At 59.4% G+C, this 17,227-nt stretch overlaps 1 protein-coding gene across 4 annotated transcripts; it reads left to right on the forward strand.

Moving 5' to 3' along the window:
• Positions 1-1,067: 1,067 nt before the first annotated feature.
• On the forward strand, positions 1,068-17,069 carry AGAP2 (ArfGAP with GTPase domain, ankyrin repeat and PH domain 2). 4 transcript variants are annotated; one of them, XM_040982886.1, is made up of 19 exons: positions 4,467-6,163; positions 7,717-7,775; positions 8,314-8,401; positions 8,570-8,655; positions 8,773-8,920; positions 9,850-9,984; positions 10,299-10,408; positions 10,804-10,962; positions 11,083-11,169; positions 11,258-11,362; positions 11,823-11,985; positions 12,154-12,273; positions 12,914-13,042; positions 13,928-13,987; positions 14,221-14,369; positions 14,492-14,582; positions 14,715-14,937; positions 15,029-15,284; positions 15,422-17,069. In XM_040982886.1, the coding sequence occupies exons 1-19, from the start codon at positions 4,990-4,992 to the stop codon at positions 15,662-15,664; spliced, it is 3,585 nt and encodes a 1,194-aa protein (XP_040838820.1). In that variant the 5' UTR covers positions 4,467-4,989; the 3' UTR covers positions 15,665-17,069. The 4 variants fall into 4 exon arrangements, with proteins under 4 accessions (XP_040838843.1, XP_040838820.1, XP_040838825.1 ...); XM_040982891.1 differs by having other exon boundaries at positions 4,990-6,163; positions 12,157-12,273; XM_040982909.1 differs by lacking the exons at positions 4,467-6,163; positions 13,928-13,987 and adding an exon at positions 1,068-1,355.
• The last annotated feature ends 158 nt before the right edge of the window (positions 17,070-17,227 follow it).

Consider the following 17,227-nt stretch of genomic DNA (forward strand, 5'->3'; position numbering starts at 1 on the left):
TGCATACACCAGAATCCCATATGAAGCTCCAGCTCCAGCCCTTGCAGCTACTTGGGGAGTGAACCAGCAGATGGAAGATCTTTCTCTGTATGTCCTTCTCTGTAAATCTACCTTTCCAATTTAAAAAATAAAAAGGGAAGTAATGCAGCCAGGATATGAACCGGTGCCCATATGAGATCCTGGTACATGTAAGGCAAGGATTTAGCTACTGAGTCATTGCACTGTGCACTGGGCCCCAGCATTTTTTTTTAAGTATAATTCATTTTATATGAACTTTCTGGAGATCCTTCATGTACATGGGTTTCAACATTTTATTCAATTTTCCACAAAATCGTTTTTTAAAAATCCCTGTAAATGTTAATTCAGCTTTCTACCATTTATTTTCAGTTTTATTTATTTGACATGCAGTGAGACAGACAGAGTTTCCATCTACTGGTTCACTCCCCCACATGGACACAAGGATTTGGACTGGGGCAGGCTGATGTCAAGAACTGGGAATCCAATACAGGTCTCCCATGTGGACGTCAGGGGACCCGGTCACATGGGTCATCACCGCTGCTTCCCAGAGGGCACACTGGCAGGAAGCTGGAATCCAGAACAGAGCCAGGACTTGAACCCTGGCACACCAGTGCAGGATGTCAGCATCCCAAATGGCTCCCTCAGCGCTAGGACCAGAAGCCCTCCTTCCCATGACTTTTTGATAAGCCCTTGAGAGTACACTGGGTGTCCGTGAGTGTAGATTGCACACTAGAGTGCGGGGCCATGAGGGTGATAGAACAAGAAGGTGCAGATTCCTGGGAAGACTTGGGGACACATGGGTCTGGAACCTGGCTGGCCACATTCTCCCAGAACCAACACCCATCTTAATTAGTCACCTCCTACAGCAGGTGCTGGGATGCTGCTTAAGGTCTCTTGCTCTACCTACCTGGCTGGGGAATCAGGGCAGGCTGGCTGACAGGGCTGGCAAGCCAACGCTAGAGGGGGTGGGAGGTGCAAGAGGTAGTGGTGTCCCCGGCTGTGGGTTTGAAACTCGCTTGTCAGGAAGTGAGGCCGCCAGACGGAAGGGCGGTCAGGGGCAGGGGAGCTGTGGGGCACAGAAGAAGGGGCCTTGTGTGGCTTCGGTTTTGGGGGCTGTGGGGCCATGGACTTCAGGGCCAGAGGTTGCTGTTAGCCTGGCAAGACAAGTCTGGGCAACATGCATGCCCAGAGGCAGTTAGCTGTAGCTGCAGTGAGAGCAGAAGTCAGACGACATGAGGTGGCCAAGCAGGCTCTAAGTCGGCTCAGGAAGCTGGCAGAGAGGGTGGGCGACCTTGAACTACAGGACAGCATCCGGGCCTCCCTGGACAGCGTACAAGGTAAGAAAAGAACCAGCCAACCACTTAGTGTGTATTGGGGACCATTGGGGGCAAAGAAGGGCTCACTGTGTCATAGATCACCTCTCAGTCTGCTACTTCCTAGTCCCCAGCATGAAGCTGGGACTCTGGGGAAGGACACGTTTTGGAGAGGATGGGAAACAACGTGGCATGTGTCACCTCTCCTCCTTTGTTCTCCCAGGAGAACAACACGCAGGTCCCTGTTGATCTGACCTTTCTTGGCAATGGAAGAAGCGGGTGAGCAGGAACAGGAAGGACTGGGACAGAGCCGTGTGGTTGACTTGGTCCTCGCCTGGGGAGTCCTGAGCAGGAAGCCATCTGGGGCAGGAGGTTCTGGGATTGGATGATGTGCTCATTCCCAGGACCCACTAAGGATGGGTGACCTCTAGTTCCCCAGCTGTAGGGAGAAGCATGTGTGTGTGTGTGTGTGTGTGTGTGTGTGTGTGCACGCACACACGTGCATGCACACGCACACACACACATGCTCCCAGCAGCCTGCACACACTACGCTCTCAGCTGAGTGAAAGGGCAGAGGAGTCCCCAGGACTTTCCTCCCAGGGCTCCTGTTCCTGTCTTCCCCCCACACCTTCCGCTCTACCTCCTCAGTGACATTAGAGCAAGTGATGACAACACAGGGAGGAAGTGCTGCCATGGCAACACCATCCGCCACATCCTCTTGCCCACCTCAGCCTTCAGGGCTGTGGTGCCCCCTCACCCGAGCAGGAGCAGCTTCTCTCATCCACTGGACCCCACCCGAGGCTCTCCTTCTGGCTCCCTTCTCAATCCACTCCCAGGTGACAGAGAAATCACAAAGCAGGACCTCAGGACTGTTGCGTTACAGGGGGCCTGGAAGAAGCTCCTCCCCATCACACCCCCCCCTCTGCCAGCCACTCCATTCTCCACTGCTTACCTCTGGGTCAAAAGCCCAAGGCTTCCCAGACAGGCACCCTCTGGCAGCCTTTCTGGTAGCAGAGACCCCCCAGAGCTCTGAGAGACCCCCCCCCCCCAGAGCTCAAACTCCAAGTGCTGCCATGAGACACCCTCCACTCCTACCCTACCCTCAACTCTTCACCTGATACGGGCTTCTAGTGGGACATTGTCATCCCTTTCCTATCACCCTCTCAGAGGTGCCTCCCCTCCACTCTCCACTCTCTCACCCTTTTCCAGGAACTCCTCCTGACACCTTCCCAAGATCAACAGCTGGGAATAGCCCACAGGGCCTCGACCTAAACCCAACCCCTATTAAAAAAAAAAAAAAAAAAGAGGGAGGGGGAGGAGCACCTTTTAGGTCAGGTAGAGCTCTGCCTAGTTCCAAAGGAGGTAACGGAAAGGGGAAGAGCAGGCGTTCAGCCCCTATAGGGATATGTTCTCCTAGCAGGCAGGCTCTGTTCCTGTTGAAATGAAAGAGAAACTGACCAGGAGGGAGGCAGCAAGTCTCCATCAGCTTCTCCTACCCCAACTGTTGGAGGGTCTCCTCCTGGTTCTAAATGCAAGGAAACACAGCAAGAAGCTGCTAGCCAGTGAGACAGGATCTGGAGGGCTGGTGGGCTGGGACATAGGCCTCTGGGAGAAGAAAGGCTTCCCACAGCCTGGCTCAGTCCCCCCCACCCCACCCTCACACCCTACCAGGCCGAGCTCGGCTCCTGCCTCCAAGAGCCGCCCACGGCAGCACTTATTATAGTCTTGACTGCGTCAGGAGGGTGGGATGCCAAATCAGGGGACTGTAAGGCTCCCTGAATCCTGGGGCCCCGGGGAGGGGGTGTCCAAGGGCTGCCATGAGACACCCCTCACTCCTACCCTACCCTCAACTCTTCTGGCCTTAGCCTCTGTTGTTGGTCAGCACCTCACCAAGCTAAGCGACAAGCAGTGTGGAACATCAAGGCCCCAGAGGGGTGCGAGACACAGAACAGACGGATCCCATGTGCTCCGCTCACCCCCTCTTTAGTTTTGGAAAAGAGCCGCACCTTGCAAACCTCAGGGGATGGAATGGGAACCCAGAGGGGGCCAGCTCCCACTGCCTGCCCCAAGCTGAGGGGCCTTATTCTTGGGGAGCAATCCCCTGGGGGGTAAAGTAGGTGTGTGGGTGGTGTCTTCAACCAGGCAGACATCCCCTGGTTCCACAACACCCTACGTGGCACCCCTCCTCTCTGCTTCTCAATGCTGCTTCAGAGGCGCTCTTAGAACCATGGTTGCCATGGAGACGGGATGCATTTTGGTATGGGGGGGGTGTCAATTTGTAGACATACTCTTTCTCCCTGAACCCCAAACTTGAGCTCTTTCTTCTCCCAGCAGCCTGGGCTTCTGTCCCTCCAGAGGCACTCCCTCCCCCTTCCTCCTCTGTTTGTCCCCATCCCTGGGGAAGCCTTTCCAAGTTCACGTTGGGACAGTCATTCCCTCTTGGGTCCTATCAAAGTGCAGCGTGTGAGAGGGTGTTGGCAGGAGAGATGATGTTGGGTCATGAGGAAGGGCCCTGGACCAGGTAGTAAAGGTGTGTGCGGAGGGTGGGGGCTGGACAAGGAGTCCTTAGAAAGGGATTTCAGGGTTCCCTGCTTCCCCACTTCAGCTTCCCCCAAATTGTCCCAGAGCCTGAGTTAGGGCTCTTTTTGCAGTAGTCTATCCACCCAATGAGATCTACCGTCATCCTTGTCTCCCAATATTCCACCCCGCAGCGGGGCTCCCTAACCTTGGTGTGCCACAGGAGGGGGCGAGGTTGTTGAGAGGAGGCTGAGTCCAAATCCCAGGAAATCCAGCCCAGGATTTGGGAGGGAAATCCAGTCCTGGATTTTGCACAGCCTTCGAAGACAGCGGTGCTGGTGGAGTGGGGGGGCGGCGGGAGATAGGGTGGGGGGGGCGGTGGGCCGCCTCCTCCTCGATGTGAGGGGAGCGCCCGGACACAGCACGGATCCGGACCCAGCCGAGCCCGGGCGAGGCCGCCAGACTCTCCGTCCGGATCCCACGCTCCTCCCCTCCCAGACCCCCAGACCCGTGGGTTCCCACCCCCTCGCGTTCCCTCCTTCCTCCCCTGCCACCTCCTGTATCTCCATCCCCAGCATCCTCCCCGCGCCCCTGCGAATACTCCGCACGGCCGGCCCCACCAGCTTCCCACCCTTCTCAAGACCCCGCACCACCACCCCCCACCCCGCCCGCATCCACAGGCCCCTACCCTCGAGTCCTCATTCCCCGCCCCTGTCTCCCCCACACCGGTTCTTCTCCCCCAAGCCTCCGGTCTCCCTTCTGCCCCCTTCTCCTTCCCTCTCCTCCCCCAACCCCGTGTCTGCCCCCACTCCTGTCCTCCCCGCCCTCCCCTTGCCCATCTTGGAGCCCCCACCCAGCCCGGGGTGCACAGTCCGGCGCGCCTCCCTGGAGCAGCACCAAGGTCCCGGGGCTCCAAGGGGGTGGGGGCGCAGGGCGGGGAGCATGGGGAGGGGGCGCCCCGTGTGATGGGAGGGGGGCGCAAGCGGAGGCGGAGGAGGCGGCGGCGACAGCGGAGCCCGGCCGGGTGCTCAGCGGGGTCCGGGGGCTGGGGGCAGCGAGCAGGGCGGCCCCATGGCCGGGCCCCCCTGAGGCAGTCCGGGGGAGTCCCCTCCCCTCCCCAGCTCGGGGGTCTCGGGGCCCCATGAGCCGGGGCGCGGGCGCGCTGCAGCGCCGGACAACGACCTACCTCATCTCGCTGACCCTGGTCAAGCTTGAGTCGGTGCCGCCGCCGCCGCCTTCTCCGTCTGCAGTCGCGGCCGGAGCCTCCGGGGCCAGAGGCTCGGAGTCCGGGGATCCTGGCAGCCCCCGAGGCGCGGAGGAGCCGGGCAAGAAGCGGCACGAGCGGCTTTTCCACCGGCAGGATGCGCTGTGGATCAGCACGAGCAGCGCTGGCGCAGGGGGCGCGGAGCCCCCCGCCCTGTGCCCGGCCCCGGCCAGTCCGGCTCGCCCCATCTCCCCGGTTCCCGGTCGCCGCCTTTCCCTCTGGGCCGCCCCTCCGGGACCCCCACTCTCCGGGGGACTGAGTCCGGATCCCAAGCCCGGGGGCGCGTCCACCTCCTCCCGGCGCCCACTACTCAGCAGCCCGAGCTGGGGGGGCCCGGAACCCGAAGGCCGGGCAGGCGGCGTCCCCGGCTCTTCCTCCCCGCACCCTGGCACCGGGAGCCGGAGGCTCAAGGTGGCGCCTCCTCCGCCAGCGCCCAAGCCATGCAAGACCGTGACCACGACTGGATCCAAGGCCGGGGGAAGCAAGGGCGCAGGAAGCCGCCTGTCATGGCCCGAGAGCGAGGGCAAGCCCAGGGTCAGGGGAGCCAAGAGCAGCGCCGGGACTGGAACTCCGGCCGCCGCGGCCACCACCACCGCCGCCTCCGCCGCCGGCGGAGGCAACACTGCAGCCGCGACCTCTGGTGGGGTCGGGGCTGGAGCTGGAGCCCGAGGAAAGCTGTCCCCCCGGAAAGGCAAGAGTAAGACCTTGGACAACAGTGACTTGCATCCGGGACCAGCGGCCGGCTCTCCTCCTCCACTAACCGTGCCAGCAACCCCGGCACCAGCCGTCGCTGCTGTGCCAGCTGCCTCCGCGCAGTCCCCCGGGGCTGCACCTCCTATCACCCTGGAGCCTCCAGCACCGGGGCTGAAAAGGGGCCGGGAGGGTGGCCGAGCGTCCACTCGTGACCGCAAGATGCTCAAGTTTATCAGCGGTATCTTCACCAAGAGCACAGGGGGACCTCCAGGCTCTGCGCCCCTTCCCGGCCCCCCAGGCCTGTCTTCTGGCAGCGGGTCCAGGGAGCTGCTGGGCACAGAGCTCCGTGCTTCCCCTAGTGAGTAGGGCCAGGCTGGAGCAGAGGGGAAGGGAGGGCGCCGTCGAAGCTCGGCCTGCTGTGGTGGTGGTAGTCCTGATGGTGATGGTGCTGGGGAACCCGGAAGTGTTGGTCTTGGTGGGTGCCTGAGCCAGGCTCACTCCTCCGCGAAGGGGCCCAGAATAGGAAGCCCGGTCAGTGGCTGCACCCTGCGGAGGTGAGAGGTGACTGGGTCTCAGAGACCCAGGGCATTCTGAGCCCACGAGTGGCCTTGGTCAGGGTGACTGAAGCAAATCACTCCCAGGGCAAAACCCTACCACCACATCCCTGCCAACCTCAGCTGCACTTTGGGGCCTGCAGGGACAGAGTTTGTCTTAGAGCTGCAGGGGTTGGGGAAGCCTCAGTTTCTCCAGTGTGCCCCCTTCTCCCCGGCACTCGGCCTGTGGTCCGCACTCCCCTTGCAGCAGCGCCTGGCCTGGGGGACAGGGTCTTTCCCTAGGTCGACCCTAGTCTGGGGAGGACGCAGCATGTAGGTTAGGGGGTTTGGGTGATGTGCGAGGGGAAATGAGGTGGAAGGAAGCCCTACTCCCTCCACCCCCAACTGTGCTCCACACCACCGGGAGCTGACCCCCGAGTGAGTCAGGGGGTGGAACTGCCGCAAAGGCAGTCTTACCCAGGGAGACTCCGTAGGCAGTGCGGGAAGGTAGTGGATTTTTTTTTTTTTTTGTAATTTATCTTTTCTTTTTTATTCTGGCGTCTTTTATTTTCCTATGCCGGGGGCGTGGAGGAGATAGGCGGAGTGGGGAGAAGGACTCTTGGTTGGGTTCGCACTCCCCAGAGGGGAGGCGGGCCTAGGCGCGGGGGCGGCTGGGGTTTGGCTCCGGAGCGGGTGGGAGCAGATGGCTCTGGATCCCAGAGTTCCCGACGCAGCTGCGGCGCCCCGGGAACGTCCGGCGGGTGTCAGGCGCGGGGGCTGGACCCCACGGGGCAGAAGGCTCACCCTCCTCCACCTCTCCCCGGGAGGGCTGGGGAACTGGGGTGTGTGTGGATGGACCCCAGCTCCTTCTCAACGTTGTTGGAAAGAGGAGAGCGCTCACACAATCCAAGCTCTCTTCCTTGGGCACTGGGGAGGGGTCAGGGCCAGTGACCTTGAAGAAGGTGGAAGGGAAGCCCTCACCTCAGTTTCTCTGCTCTGAAATGGAAATTGAGGAAGCTCTGCTCCCTTTTATGTGCCAACACTTTTGTGGGAATCTGCCCTGGGGAAAATGGGGGTCACACAGGAGCCCTTTTCTCCTTTTAGAGAGAAATACTCACCGCCTCAGCTCTCAGAGCCCTGGCCTCCGGCTGGGCCAGGGACTGGGGTCTGGGGATGTTCTACAAGGGAGATGCCAACTGAAGTATTTTTGTCTGGCTGGCTCTGTTGCTAGGCAACTGCAGAGCGGCAGCAACAGCTGTGCGGGGAGAGCGGCTGGGATGGGAGGACTGGGAACCACTGTCAGCACAGGCAGGATCCTGGGGTAGCTACAGGGCTTCAGGGAGCCGCCCTCTCTGATTGCCTCCCTCTCCTCTTGCAGAGGCTGTGGTCAACAGCCAGGAATGGACATTGAGCCGCTCCATTCCTGAACTGCGCCTGGTAGGTAACCTGGGGCCCTGACTGAGAAGGGAAGCTGCTTGCTAAGCCCTCTCCTGCTCGCTTGCTCTCTCCCTCTTTCTTAGTTAGTGGGCCACTCTTTTCCAGCCTCCTGAGACAGCTGCACAGCATTTTCTCCATGCCTATCCCTCTGCCTGTCTTCTTTTTCCTTGCTTGTACATGGCCTCCTTTCCTCACCCCTGGCACCTGCCATTTGGCCCTTGCTGTTCTGTTGCCTATGATTGGGCAGAACTTTCCTAGCAGCGTCTAGAGTACTGGCTTGCACATGCATGCAGGCCTACTGAGCTTGCTAAATGACCTAACATGAAAAACCAGCCCTGAGTAGGTGACATGCTTTGGGGTCACATCCCCTCTATGCTCTGGCTTGTTTCTCGTGACTCTCATGCCCCCATCCTTCCGACAGTTGCTGACTATACCCCCCACCCCAATGATTTAACACTCCCAGGCCCTTGGGTTCTTTGGGGGGCATCCTCCTGCCTCCTTCATTCTCTGCCATCTCTGCTCTACAATCTTGCCTCAGGGTGTGCTGGGTGACGTCAGGAGTGGGAAGTCATCACTCATCCACCGATTCCTCACTGGCTCTTACCAAGTGCTGGAGAAAACAGAGAGTAAGTCAGAGGGGCATTTGGGATCAGAGGGCTGGGGGTGGGGGGAGTCGGATTAAAGACCAAAGGTGGACATGAAGGCAGGAGTGGGGAAGAGGAGGCCCCAGAGCTACAGGACAGGTAGGAGGGCAAGGTCTGGTTATCTGTCAGCTGTGCAATTCTCCTGGGCAGGTGAGCAATACAAGAAGGAAATGTTGGTGGATGGACAGACTCACCTGGTGCTGATCCGAGAGGAAGCCGGAGCACCTGATGCCAAGGTGAGGAGGTTGTGGGGGAGGGCACAGGATGGCCAGCCTGTTCCCAGGTATCTTTCTAAGCGGTTTCCAAAGGAGTAGAGCTGTCTGAGCTTCTCTTTGTTCTTTCCTGCCAACAAGTTCTCAGGCTGGGCTGATGCCGTGATCTTCGTCTTTAGCCTGGAGGATGAGAAGAGTTTCCAGGCCGTGAGCCGGCTCCATGGGCAGCTGAGCTCCCTGCGGGGGGAAGGACGGGGAGGCCTGGCTCTGGCCCTGGTGGGGACACAAGGTAAGGGGGGCTGGGGCGGAGCAGGATGTGTGTGTGTGCGTGCAGAGAAAGCCACCAAGGTGTGGTGCCACATGAGAGAGCTTGGTCAGGAATGTGCAAGTGACCGCTATGGTTGCAGGGTGCCTCCAGAGGGAGATGGTCTTTAGATAAGAGAATGGTGGAAGCAGACCCCAGCATCCCAAAGTCTGGGCAGAGAAAAGCATGGCCCTACATGCCCCCTCCCTTTCCCTCATGAGTTGCCACCTGCCTAACATTCTCACAGTGTCATTGTGAGTGCCCCATGTCACCACCATGGGCACACACAGAAAACCTCAGGGCCTACATTTCTGTGTTCCTCTTGCTGCGGCTGGGTCATGCTGACAAGAGAACACACAGGAAATGATGGAGCAAACGACAGGGCAGAGAACCTCTTGGTTCTCGCTAGAGTAACTCAGCAGCTCTGAGACTCTCCACCAGGGCCAGGTGCAGCTATGTTGAGCTGGCAGGCCCTCCTCTGTGGATGCTGGTGCTGCAGGTGCCTCTGCATCTCTGCTTGCCTCCTGGCTTCTCACTGCAGAGTGAGCAGCCCTGGCCTTTTCCTAGTCTGCACACCAGGTGTTCTCCCTGCTTAGTTCAGGGTTTAGCAGATTTGCAGGACAGCAGGACTATTCCTGGTGAGTCTAAGTCATTTTGGACCTCATTGTGAAGCTCCAATCATTTTTTGCAGACTTCTGGACACACATACACATGTGCACTCAGCTCCCCCGGCCTACTCCCTGGGAGCTGGACCAAGCCCCGAGGAATGGGCTCGTACACAACCATCCCACCTGGTTGCAGAAGAGATGAGTTCTCATACCCAATCCCTTGTGGGCCTGGAACACAAGGAAGAACAGATCATAGAGAGTAGGGGAAGGGCTCCATGTCCAGTGTTCTTGCTTTTGCACCCCCAGACAGGATCAGTGCTGCCTCCCCTCGGGTGGTGGGCGATGCACGTGCCAGGGCTCTGTGCTCAGACATGAAGCGCTGCAGCTACTACGAGACTTGTGCCACCTATGGGCTCAATGTGGATCGGGTCTTCCAGGAAGGTGAGTGTGGTGAGCATCGGCCAATATATGGGGGAAGCCAGAGGCCAGGGGTTCAGGCATCCAGCCCCGTCCCTGCCTCTGTAAGCGTAGCCTCTGTGGGAGAGCAGTGAGATCAGGGAGCCCAGAGATCAGCTTCACTGTCCCCAAGTCTTTCTGGGCTGGAGGGACTGGTAGACTACCTCAAGGCTTGAGGACCATGGGCACAAGGGATTTGGCACCTCTAGTGTCACCTGGGGATTCCTCCAAGCTAGGTACCCAAGGGTGGCCTGGGGTATCTGCCCTGCTCATGACTCCTCCCCTTCCGCTTTGCCCAGTGGCCCAGAAGGTGGTAACCTTGCGTAAACAGCAACAGCTTCTGGCAGCCTGCAAGTCCCTGCCCAGCTCCCCAAGCCACTCAGCCGCTTCCACCCCTGTAGCAGGACAGGTGAGTAGGGACTTCAGGGTGCATGGAGGTACCTGCACCCACAAGGAAGTTGAGGGAGTACGTGGGGCTGATGGAAAGCGCAAGGAGATTCCTTGCAGAAAGTGCATTGACATGGCAATGAACCAGGTCTGAGGCAACATTTGCAAGGTCCTTGAGCAAATCAGCTAGCCTCCCAAGGTCAGTGACTTCACACATGTGAAGCCAGGATTTGCAGAGTCTAAAGCACTGTGACATTACTAGGGAGGATTTTTAAAAAAATTAATAACGATGTAATATAAATAAGTGGCTATGAGGCCAAGCCATGTATCCCATTCTCAGGAATGAGGTGGAAATGTGGCTTGGTGTGGAGTGCAGGAGGGCATCTCGGTTCTACTGATCTCTCGGTCTGCCCTCAGGCTAGTAACGGCGGCCACACTAGCGACTACTCTTCTTCCCTGCCATCTTCACCCAACGTGGGCCACCGGGAGCTCCGAGCAGAGGCGGCTGCTGTGGCTGGCCTGAGCACCCCAGGTTCCCTGCACCGGGCAGCCAAGCGAAGGACCAGCCTTTTTGCGGTACTGGACCTGCTGACTCCATCCTCCTCTCCCGTTACCTGTGCATCTTCCCTGTTGGTCCTTCTTCATTAGTCCAGCCTGCTCTTTGGTCAGGCTGACTTCTTCCAATAATCATTCCAGAATCGCCGAGGCAGTGACTCTGAGAAGCGGAGCTTGGACAGTCGGGGGGAGACCACAGGGAGTGGGCGAGCCATCCCTATCAAGCAGGTGCGCAGCCCAGGGGGCTGAGGGGGTCGGGTGAGCATGGCTGATCTTGGCTGACTTTTTCCTTCACACATGTCCTTCTACACTCTAGAGCTTCCTGCTGAAGCGAAGCGGCAATTCCTTGAACAAAGAATGGAAGAAGAAATATGTGACCTTGTCCAGTAATGGCTTCCTGCTCTACCATCCCAGCATTAACGTGAGTGACTGTCGCTGGGCCGGCCGTGGGTGGTCCTTCCAGCTCAGCCTAACTCTGCTTCTGACAAATACAGAGAGTACCTGGGAAGGTCTAGCTCAGGGTCTCTTAGGTTTAGCAAGTGTTTGTTCAGGACATACCTCCCACCCATTACCGGGATACAGACATGCATATATCTGTCTTCCCTGGGAAGTAGCAGTCTGGAAGGAGAATAGCAAGAGAAGTTCCTTCTAGTAAAATTTGCCACATGGGAAATGCTGCTTGGAGGAATCAGTGCTGAGTCCTATCTGATGGCGCCTGTCCTAGATGTTCACTGCCTATCCCCATCCCCACCCCAATCCCCAACCCCATCCTCACCCCCACCCCTAGTCAGCTGCCAGGACCCCTTCCCTCTCTAGTCCCTCCATCTCATGGCATTGGGATGCCAACCTTCCTTCCACTTGCAACCCCTGTTGCCCTCCAGGATTACATCCACAGCACCCATGGCAAGGAGATGGACTTGCTGCGAACAACTGTCAAGGTCCCGGGCAAGCGACCCCCAAGAGCCATCTCTGCTTTCGGCCCTTCAGCCAGCATTAACGGGCTGGTCAAGGACATGAGCACGGTGCAGATGGGTGAAGGCCCTGGTGAGTAGGGGTCCAGCAAAATGGGAGGGGAAGGAGAGAAGTGGGGGGCTGGCACTAGTTAGGTGGGAAAATGGGTGATTAAGGAGGGGAGGGATCACCTAAGGGATGGGGCTGGGAGATAGCAAGAGGCTGAATTATTGAAGTGTCTTTTTCTGGCCCTTTGTACAGAAGTCACCACTCCTATGCCAAGCCCCAGCCCTAGCCCCAGCTCCCTGCAGCCACCGCCAGACCAGACTTCCAAGCATCTGCTGAAGCCAGATCGGAATCTGGCCCGAGCCCTCAGCACTGGTCAGTGGCAACCATAGTTGTTTTACAGATCCCAGTGGGATGTGGGTGGGAGATGAAATCCAGCTAGGGGCTGGGGTACCATGTGTGAATGACCGTGTGCATCCAGGCATCCCTGGATGTCACAGGAATTAAGAACCAGAGTGCCAAGTGTGAATCCAGGCTCACCCCATGGGGAGGAAACTATTCCTGTTTCCTCCTTTGCAAAACGGAGCTAAGTTTCCACCTCGGAGGTTGCTCTGAGGCTTACCCAACAGCACCCAGTGGTGAATATTATGAGCGTCTTAACAAGCAACACTGTAACCATGATCTTGAGGACAGCTTTGTTGGGTCAAGATTATTATCCCCAATTAAAGAATGAAGGAGCTATAAAATGATAATAATGATAAACAGAAGTACAATTAAAAAAAATGGAGGAGCTGAGGCTCGACAAGGCCTCAGGTCAGTAAGTGGCCGGGCCAGGGACTGAGTGTGGGTCTGATATATCTCCCTGGGGTGATCCAGGGGCACTCCCTGGAAGGGATGGCTGAGGAGGGGGTGCTGTTAAAATGCCAAAACTAGTTCAGGGGAGAAGACCAACTTTGAGGAGGTCAGGGAAGTCTGTGGTGGGAACAGCTGAGGTAGCTGTGTCCCCTTCCCTAAGACTGTACCCCATCTGGAGACCTGAGCCCCCTGAGTCGGGAACCCCCTCCTTCTCCTATGGTGAAGAAGCAGAGGAGGAAAAAGCTGACAACACCATCCAAGACTGAAGGCTCAGCTGTGCAGGCTGAAGGTGAGGCTCGAGTGAGTGGTCTCAGACCCACCCTGGACCCACGGCCCCAGCATCAGACCCGGGGCCCAGATTCCTGCTGCAGGAGGAAAAGCGCCCCAAGGGGGGCGCTTGACTGTTATTACCACCATGCACAATTTGGCGGGAAAATGGATGGACCAGCCCCTGCCCTGACCATTCTCCCCAGCCAACATCTCTCCCAGTAGTCCAGCCCCATGCCACCTCCACCCCATTCTCCGTGACACCCATGAACCCATGGCCCCTGCTCCTTCTTCGAATGGCCTCTTCTGTAATGGCCTCTCCTGGGTTCTGACCAGCCCCACCTCTACTTACCACTCTAGCCCCTGACCTCAGCGATCTCCACTGATGGACTTCCCAGCTCCTGGCCCCTGGGACCACTCAGCCCCTCCTCTCCCTGTCCCCAGAACATTCAATGACCACAGCAGTCCCTCTCCCAGTTCCTTAACCTTCCCTCTGCCCCAATGTGAGACTCTCCCTGGACCCAGGGCCCCCTGACCTGGCCTTACGCCCCATCTTCCATCCCCTCTCCCGATGTCCAGCTCCTGAGCTTCCCTCCCTCCTCCTCCTGCTCCCAGGGGCCATGATCACTCATCCCTACCGCCCCTGCTCTCTGCTGGGTGCTTAGACCCACATTCCAGATCTGCCTCCTCTCCTGGCTCTTGGCTTCCGCTCCACTCTGCCCCGGGGCCACTGACTTTAGTTCTGCTTTCTCTCCCCATCTGTCTGTCCTGCTTTGTCTCTGGCACTCTCTGTCTCTGTCCCTCTCTCCATCTCTTCATCTGCTTCTCTTCTTTTTTCTCCTTTCTCCGTCTCTTTCTCCACTATGCTTTCCATTCTATCTCTATCTTCTTTGCTTCGGGAAACCAGCCAAGCGCAAAATGTGGAAACTAAAATCCTTTGGTAGTTTAAGAAATATTTATAAAGCAGGTAACAAGTGGGCAGCTGGGAGGGGCGCTCAGCTGGGGTGCAGAGGGGTGGGGGTGCCTCTGCCTTCCCCTGCATGTGCTCGGCCTTCCCGCTGTCCCCACCCTCTGCTCCACTACCCCACCCCCAGGGGCTCGGGATGGGCATCAGGGAGGAAGGGTTTGGGGAGGGCAGCTCCTGCTTGAATTTGGTCCCTCATGACCCCTTGCCATCCCATCCACTCCTGCTCCTCCCAGAGGAAAACTTTGAGTTCCTGATCGTGTCCAGCACGGGTCAGACCTGGCACTTTGAGGCAGCCAGTTTTGAGGAGCGTGATGCTTGGGTCCAGGCCATTGAGAGTCAGATCCTGGCCAGTCTGCAGTGCTGTGAGAGCAGCAAGGTCAAGGTAAAAGGGGAGGGGGTGGAGTGGACCGGGATGGGGTGGGGGAGGGAGGAGAGCAGCAGGTGTCCCAGGAGGGAGGATTCTGTGTTCAACTTCAGCCTTCTTCTCCATTGCCATCTCTGCAGCTGCGCACAGACAGCCAAAGTGAAGCCGTAGCCATCCAGGCCATCCGGAACGCCAAGGGCAACTCCACCTGCGTGGATTGCGGGGCACCCAGTGAGTGTGAGGGGCAGTGGGGCACATTGGGCTGTGGTGGTGGGGTAAGTAAGAGGGTCTGTGAAAGCAGGCGTATCTGTCCAACGCCCCCCAGCCCGGAGGGAGCCGACTTCTGTCCTCCTCCATCTCCAGATCCCACGTGGGCCAGCTTGAACCTGGGCGCCCTCATCTGCATAGAGTGCTCTGGCATCCACCGCAATCTGGGCACACACCTGTCTCGGGTACGCTCACTCGACCTAGACGACTGGCCGCGGGAGCTGACCCTGGTGCTGACGGCCATAGGCAACGACACGGCCAACAGCGTGTGGGAGAGCGACACGCGGGGCCGCGCCAAGCCCACGCGGGACTCTTCGCGGTAGGCATGAAGGCACAGCCGGAGGGTGGGGTTCGTGTGTGGCTACAGCTGGGGAGGCTCCTCTGAGCGCCTTTCGGTGGATCCCGAGCAGGGAGGAGCGCGAGTCGTGGATTCGGGCCAAATACGAGCAGCTGCTGTTCCTGGCGCCGCTGGGCAGCCCGGAGGAGCCACTGGGCCGCCAACTGTGGGCCGCCGTGCAGGCCCAGGACGTGGCCACTGTGCTCCTGCTTCTTGCCCACGCGCGGCACGGGCCGCTGGACACCAGCGCGGAGGACCCCCAGCTTCGCTCCCCGCTCCACCTGGCGGCCGAGCTGGCGCACGTGGTCATCACGCAGCTGCTGCTGTGGGTACGTGAGATGGGGGTGGCGGGACGCCCAGTGGTCCCAGTGGGCAGGTGGCATGCGCGGGTGGGGAACGGGGTGGAGAAGAGTGCCCCAGGCCGGGAGTGGAGCGTGCGGTCACAAGGGGCGTTCCTGTCTTTCAGTACGGCGCGGACGTGGCTGCCCGCGACGCGCAGGGCCGCACGGCGCTCTTCTACGCTCGCCAGGCCGGCAGCCAGCTGTGTGCAGACATCCTCCTGCAGCACGGTTGCCCCGGCGAGGGGAGCAGCGCGGCCACCACGCCCAGCGCGGCCACCACTCCCAGCCTCGCCGCCACTCCCAGTCCCCGCCGGCGGAGCAGCGCCGCCAGTGTGGGCCGCGTGGACGCCCCGGTCGCGCTGGTATAGTTGCCCGGCGGGAGAGACCTTCCCCCACCTCCCAGGCGGGCCGGGCACGACCACACCGGGTGGACTGATGGATTAATTCACCCTCTCACCTCTCCCCTCAGCTCCCCCACCCCCACCTCGGGAGCACTTCCTACCCCCTACACGAAGGCACGGCCCCCACGCCTCCCGGAAGACACAAACTCACCCCCTCTCCCCACCGAGGCATGGAGTCACTCCCTTCCCCCACTCCACATGGTCCCCTTCCCCATCCACGGCTCCCACCCTCGGATTGCTCTGGGTCTACCCCCATCTCCACGCAGTGTTTGCAGAAGGGGACGTCCCCTCAGCGGCCGGGGCTCGCAGGTGGCCCAGTTGGGCCCGCGCGCGTGCCTCCTCGCAGTGGCCTGGCTCCGCGACCCACTCCGCGGCGGCAGCCCATTCCCAGGCTGGCTCCTGGGGCGATGCCACACCACAGGGAGGGGTTGGCCTTGGGACTTGGGCCACTACGGGGACTCCGCCCCTTCTACGCTGATCTCACTGCCCAGTGGGGGAGGGAAGGGCAGCGAGGGGCAGGACCTCTACTGTCCATGGAGGTGGTGATCGGGGTTCCCAACCCTTTCTGTGAAAGGGACCATGAGAAATGGGTATCAGAACGCCCCCTGCCCCTATGCACACGCACGCCCACCCAGGGATGGAAGCTAAAGACAGGGGGCGAGCCAAGAGCCCGGGTGACTCCTCGCTGCTACCTTGGGAGGGAGAAAGGATAAAGCAGGAGCGGGCCTAAGGGGGCTGGGGCGGGGCCTTGTAACTTATTGCTCTGTTCCCCAACTTGGGGCTGGGCGCGGGCAGGGGCGTGGGAGGGTCGGGGAAGCCGAGGGGACAGGGGTGGGGTGGGGTGGGGTGCTCTCGGGTTGTGAGTGTCTGTGACTGTGACTGCGTCCCTGTGACTGTGCAGCACCCGTAGTGATCTGGGGTAGGGGGCACCCTGACAGTGGGACCCCTCCCCCATTATTCTTGTCCAACCCCTCCCTCCCACTGGAGCAGCTCCAGACTCACCCATCCTTCAATCACATGATCCCTCCCAGCCAGGGCTGCAATGGGGTAGTGGTGGTGGGCGGCTGGCAGGGTTTCCAAGCTCCTTGCTCTGTCCCCAGAGAGGCAGTTGTCTGTGGACTTGGCCTGGCCCTAGCGACCGCCTCCCTCAATCAACCCAGCCCTTGGCGGTGTGTGTCAGTGGTTTCCAGTCTTTTTCTTTCTTTCGTTTTTTCTTTTTTTTTTTTTTTTTCTGGCTAAAATATTTTGCAAAGGACCAGGTAATTGGGGAGGGGCCCCGGGTGGGGGTGGGGGGCAAGCCCCCTTTATCTCCTCGGAAGCAGGCGGTGTGAATCTTCTTCAACAGCAATTAAAGAGAAAGCGATTTTGTCTAGGGGGTGAGCTACTGGTCTGTTCTTGGAGGCAAATGTGGGTGGGGCACTGAGGGTGGGAGAGGGGCCAGGCAGAGTGCCACCTGCTGTGTCTGGTGGCCAGGCAGCACCTGTGGGCCTGGAGGTGGCCCCATCATGTTACTGGCCCTGGGCTCACGTG

The sequence above is a fragment of the Ochotona curzoniae genome, unplaced genomic scaffold (genome assembly GCF_017591425.1).
Source record: "Ochotona curzoniae isolate NIBS_2020 unplaced genomic scaffold, NIBS_Ocur_1.0 contig_1014, whole genome shotgun sequence".
Taxonomy (NCBI): Eukaryota; Metazoa; Chordata; class Mammalia; order Lagomorpha; family Ochotonidae; genus Ochotona; species Ochotona curzoniae.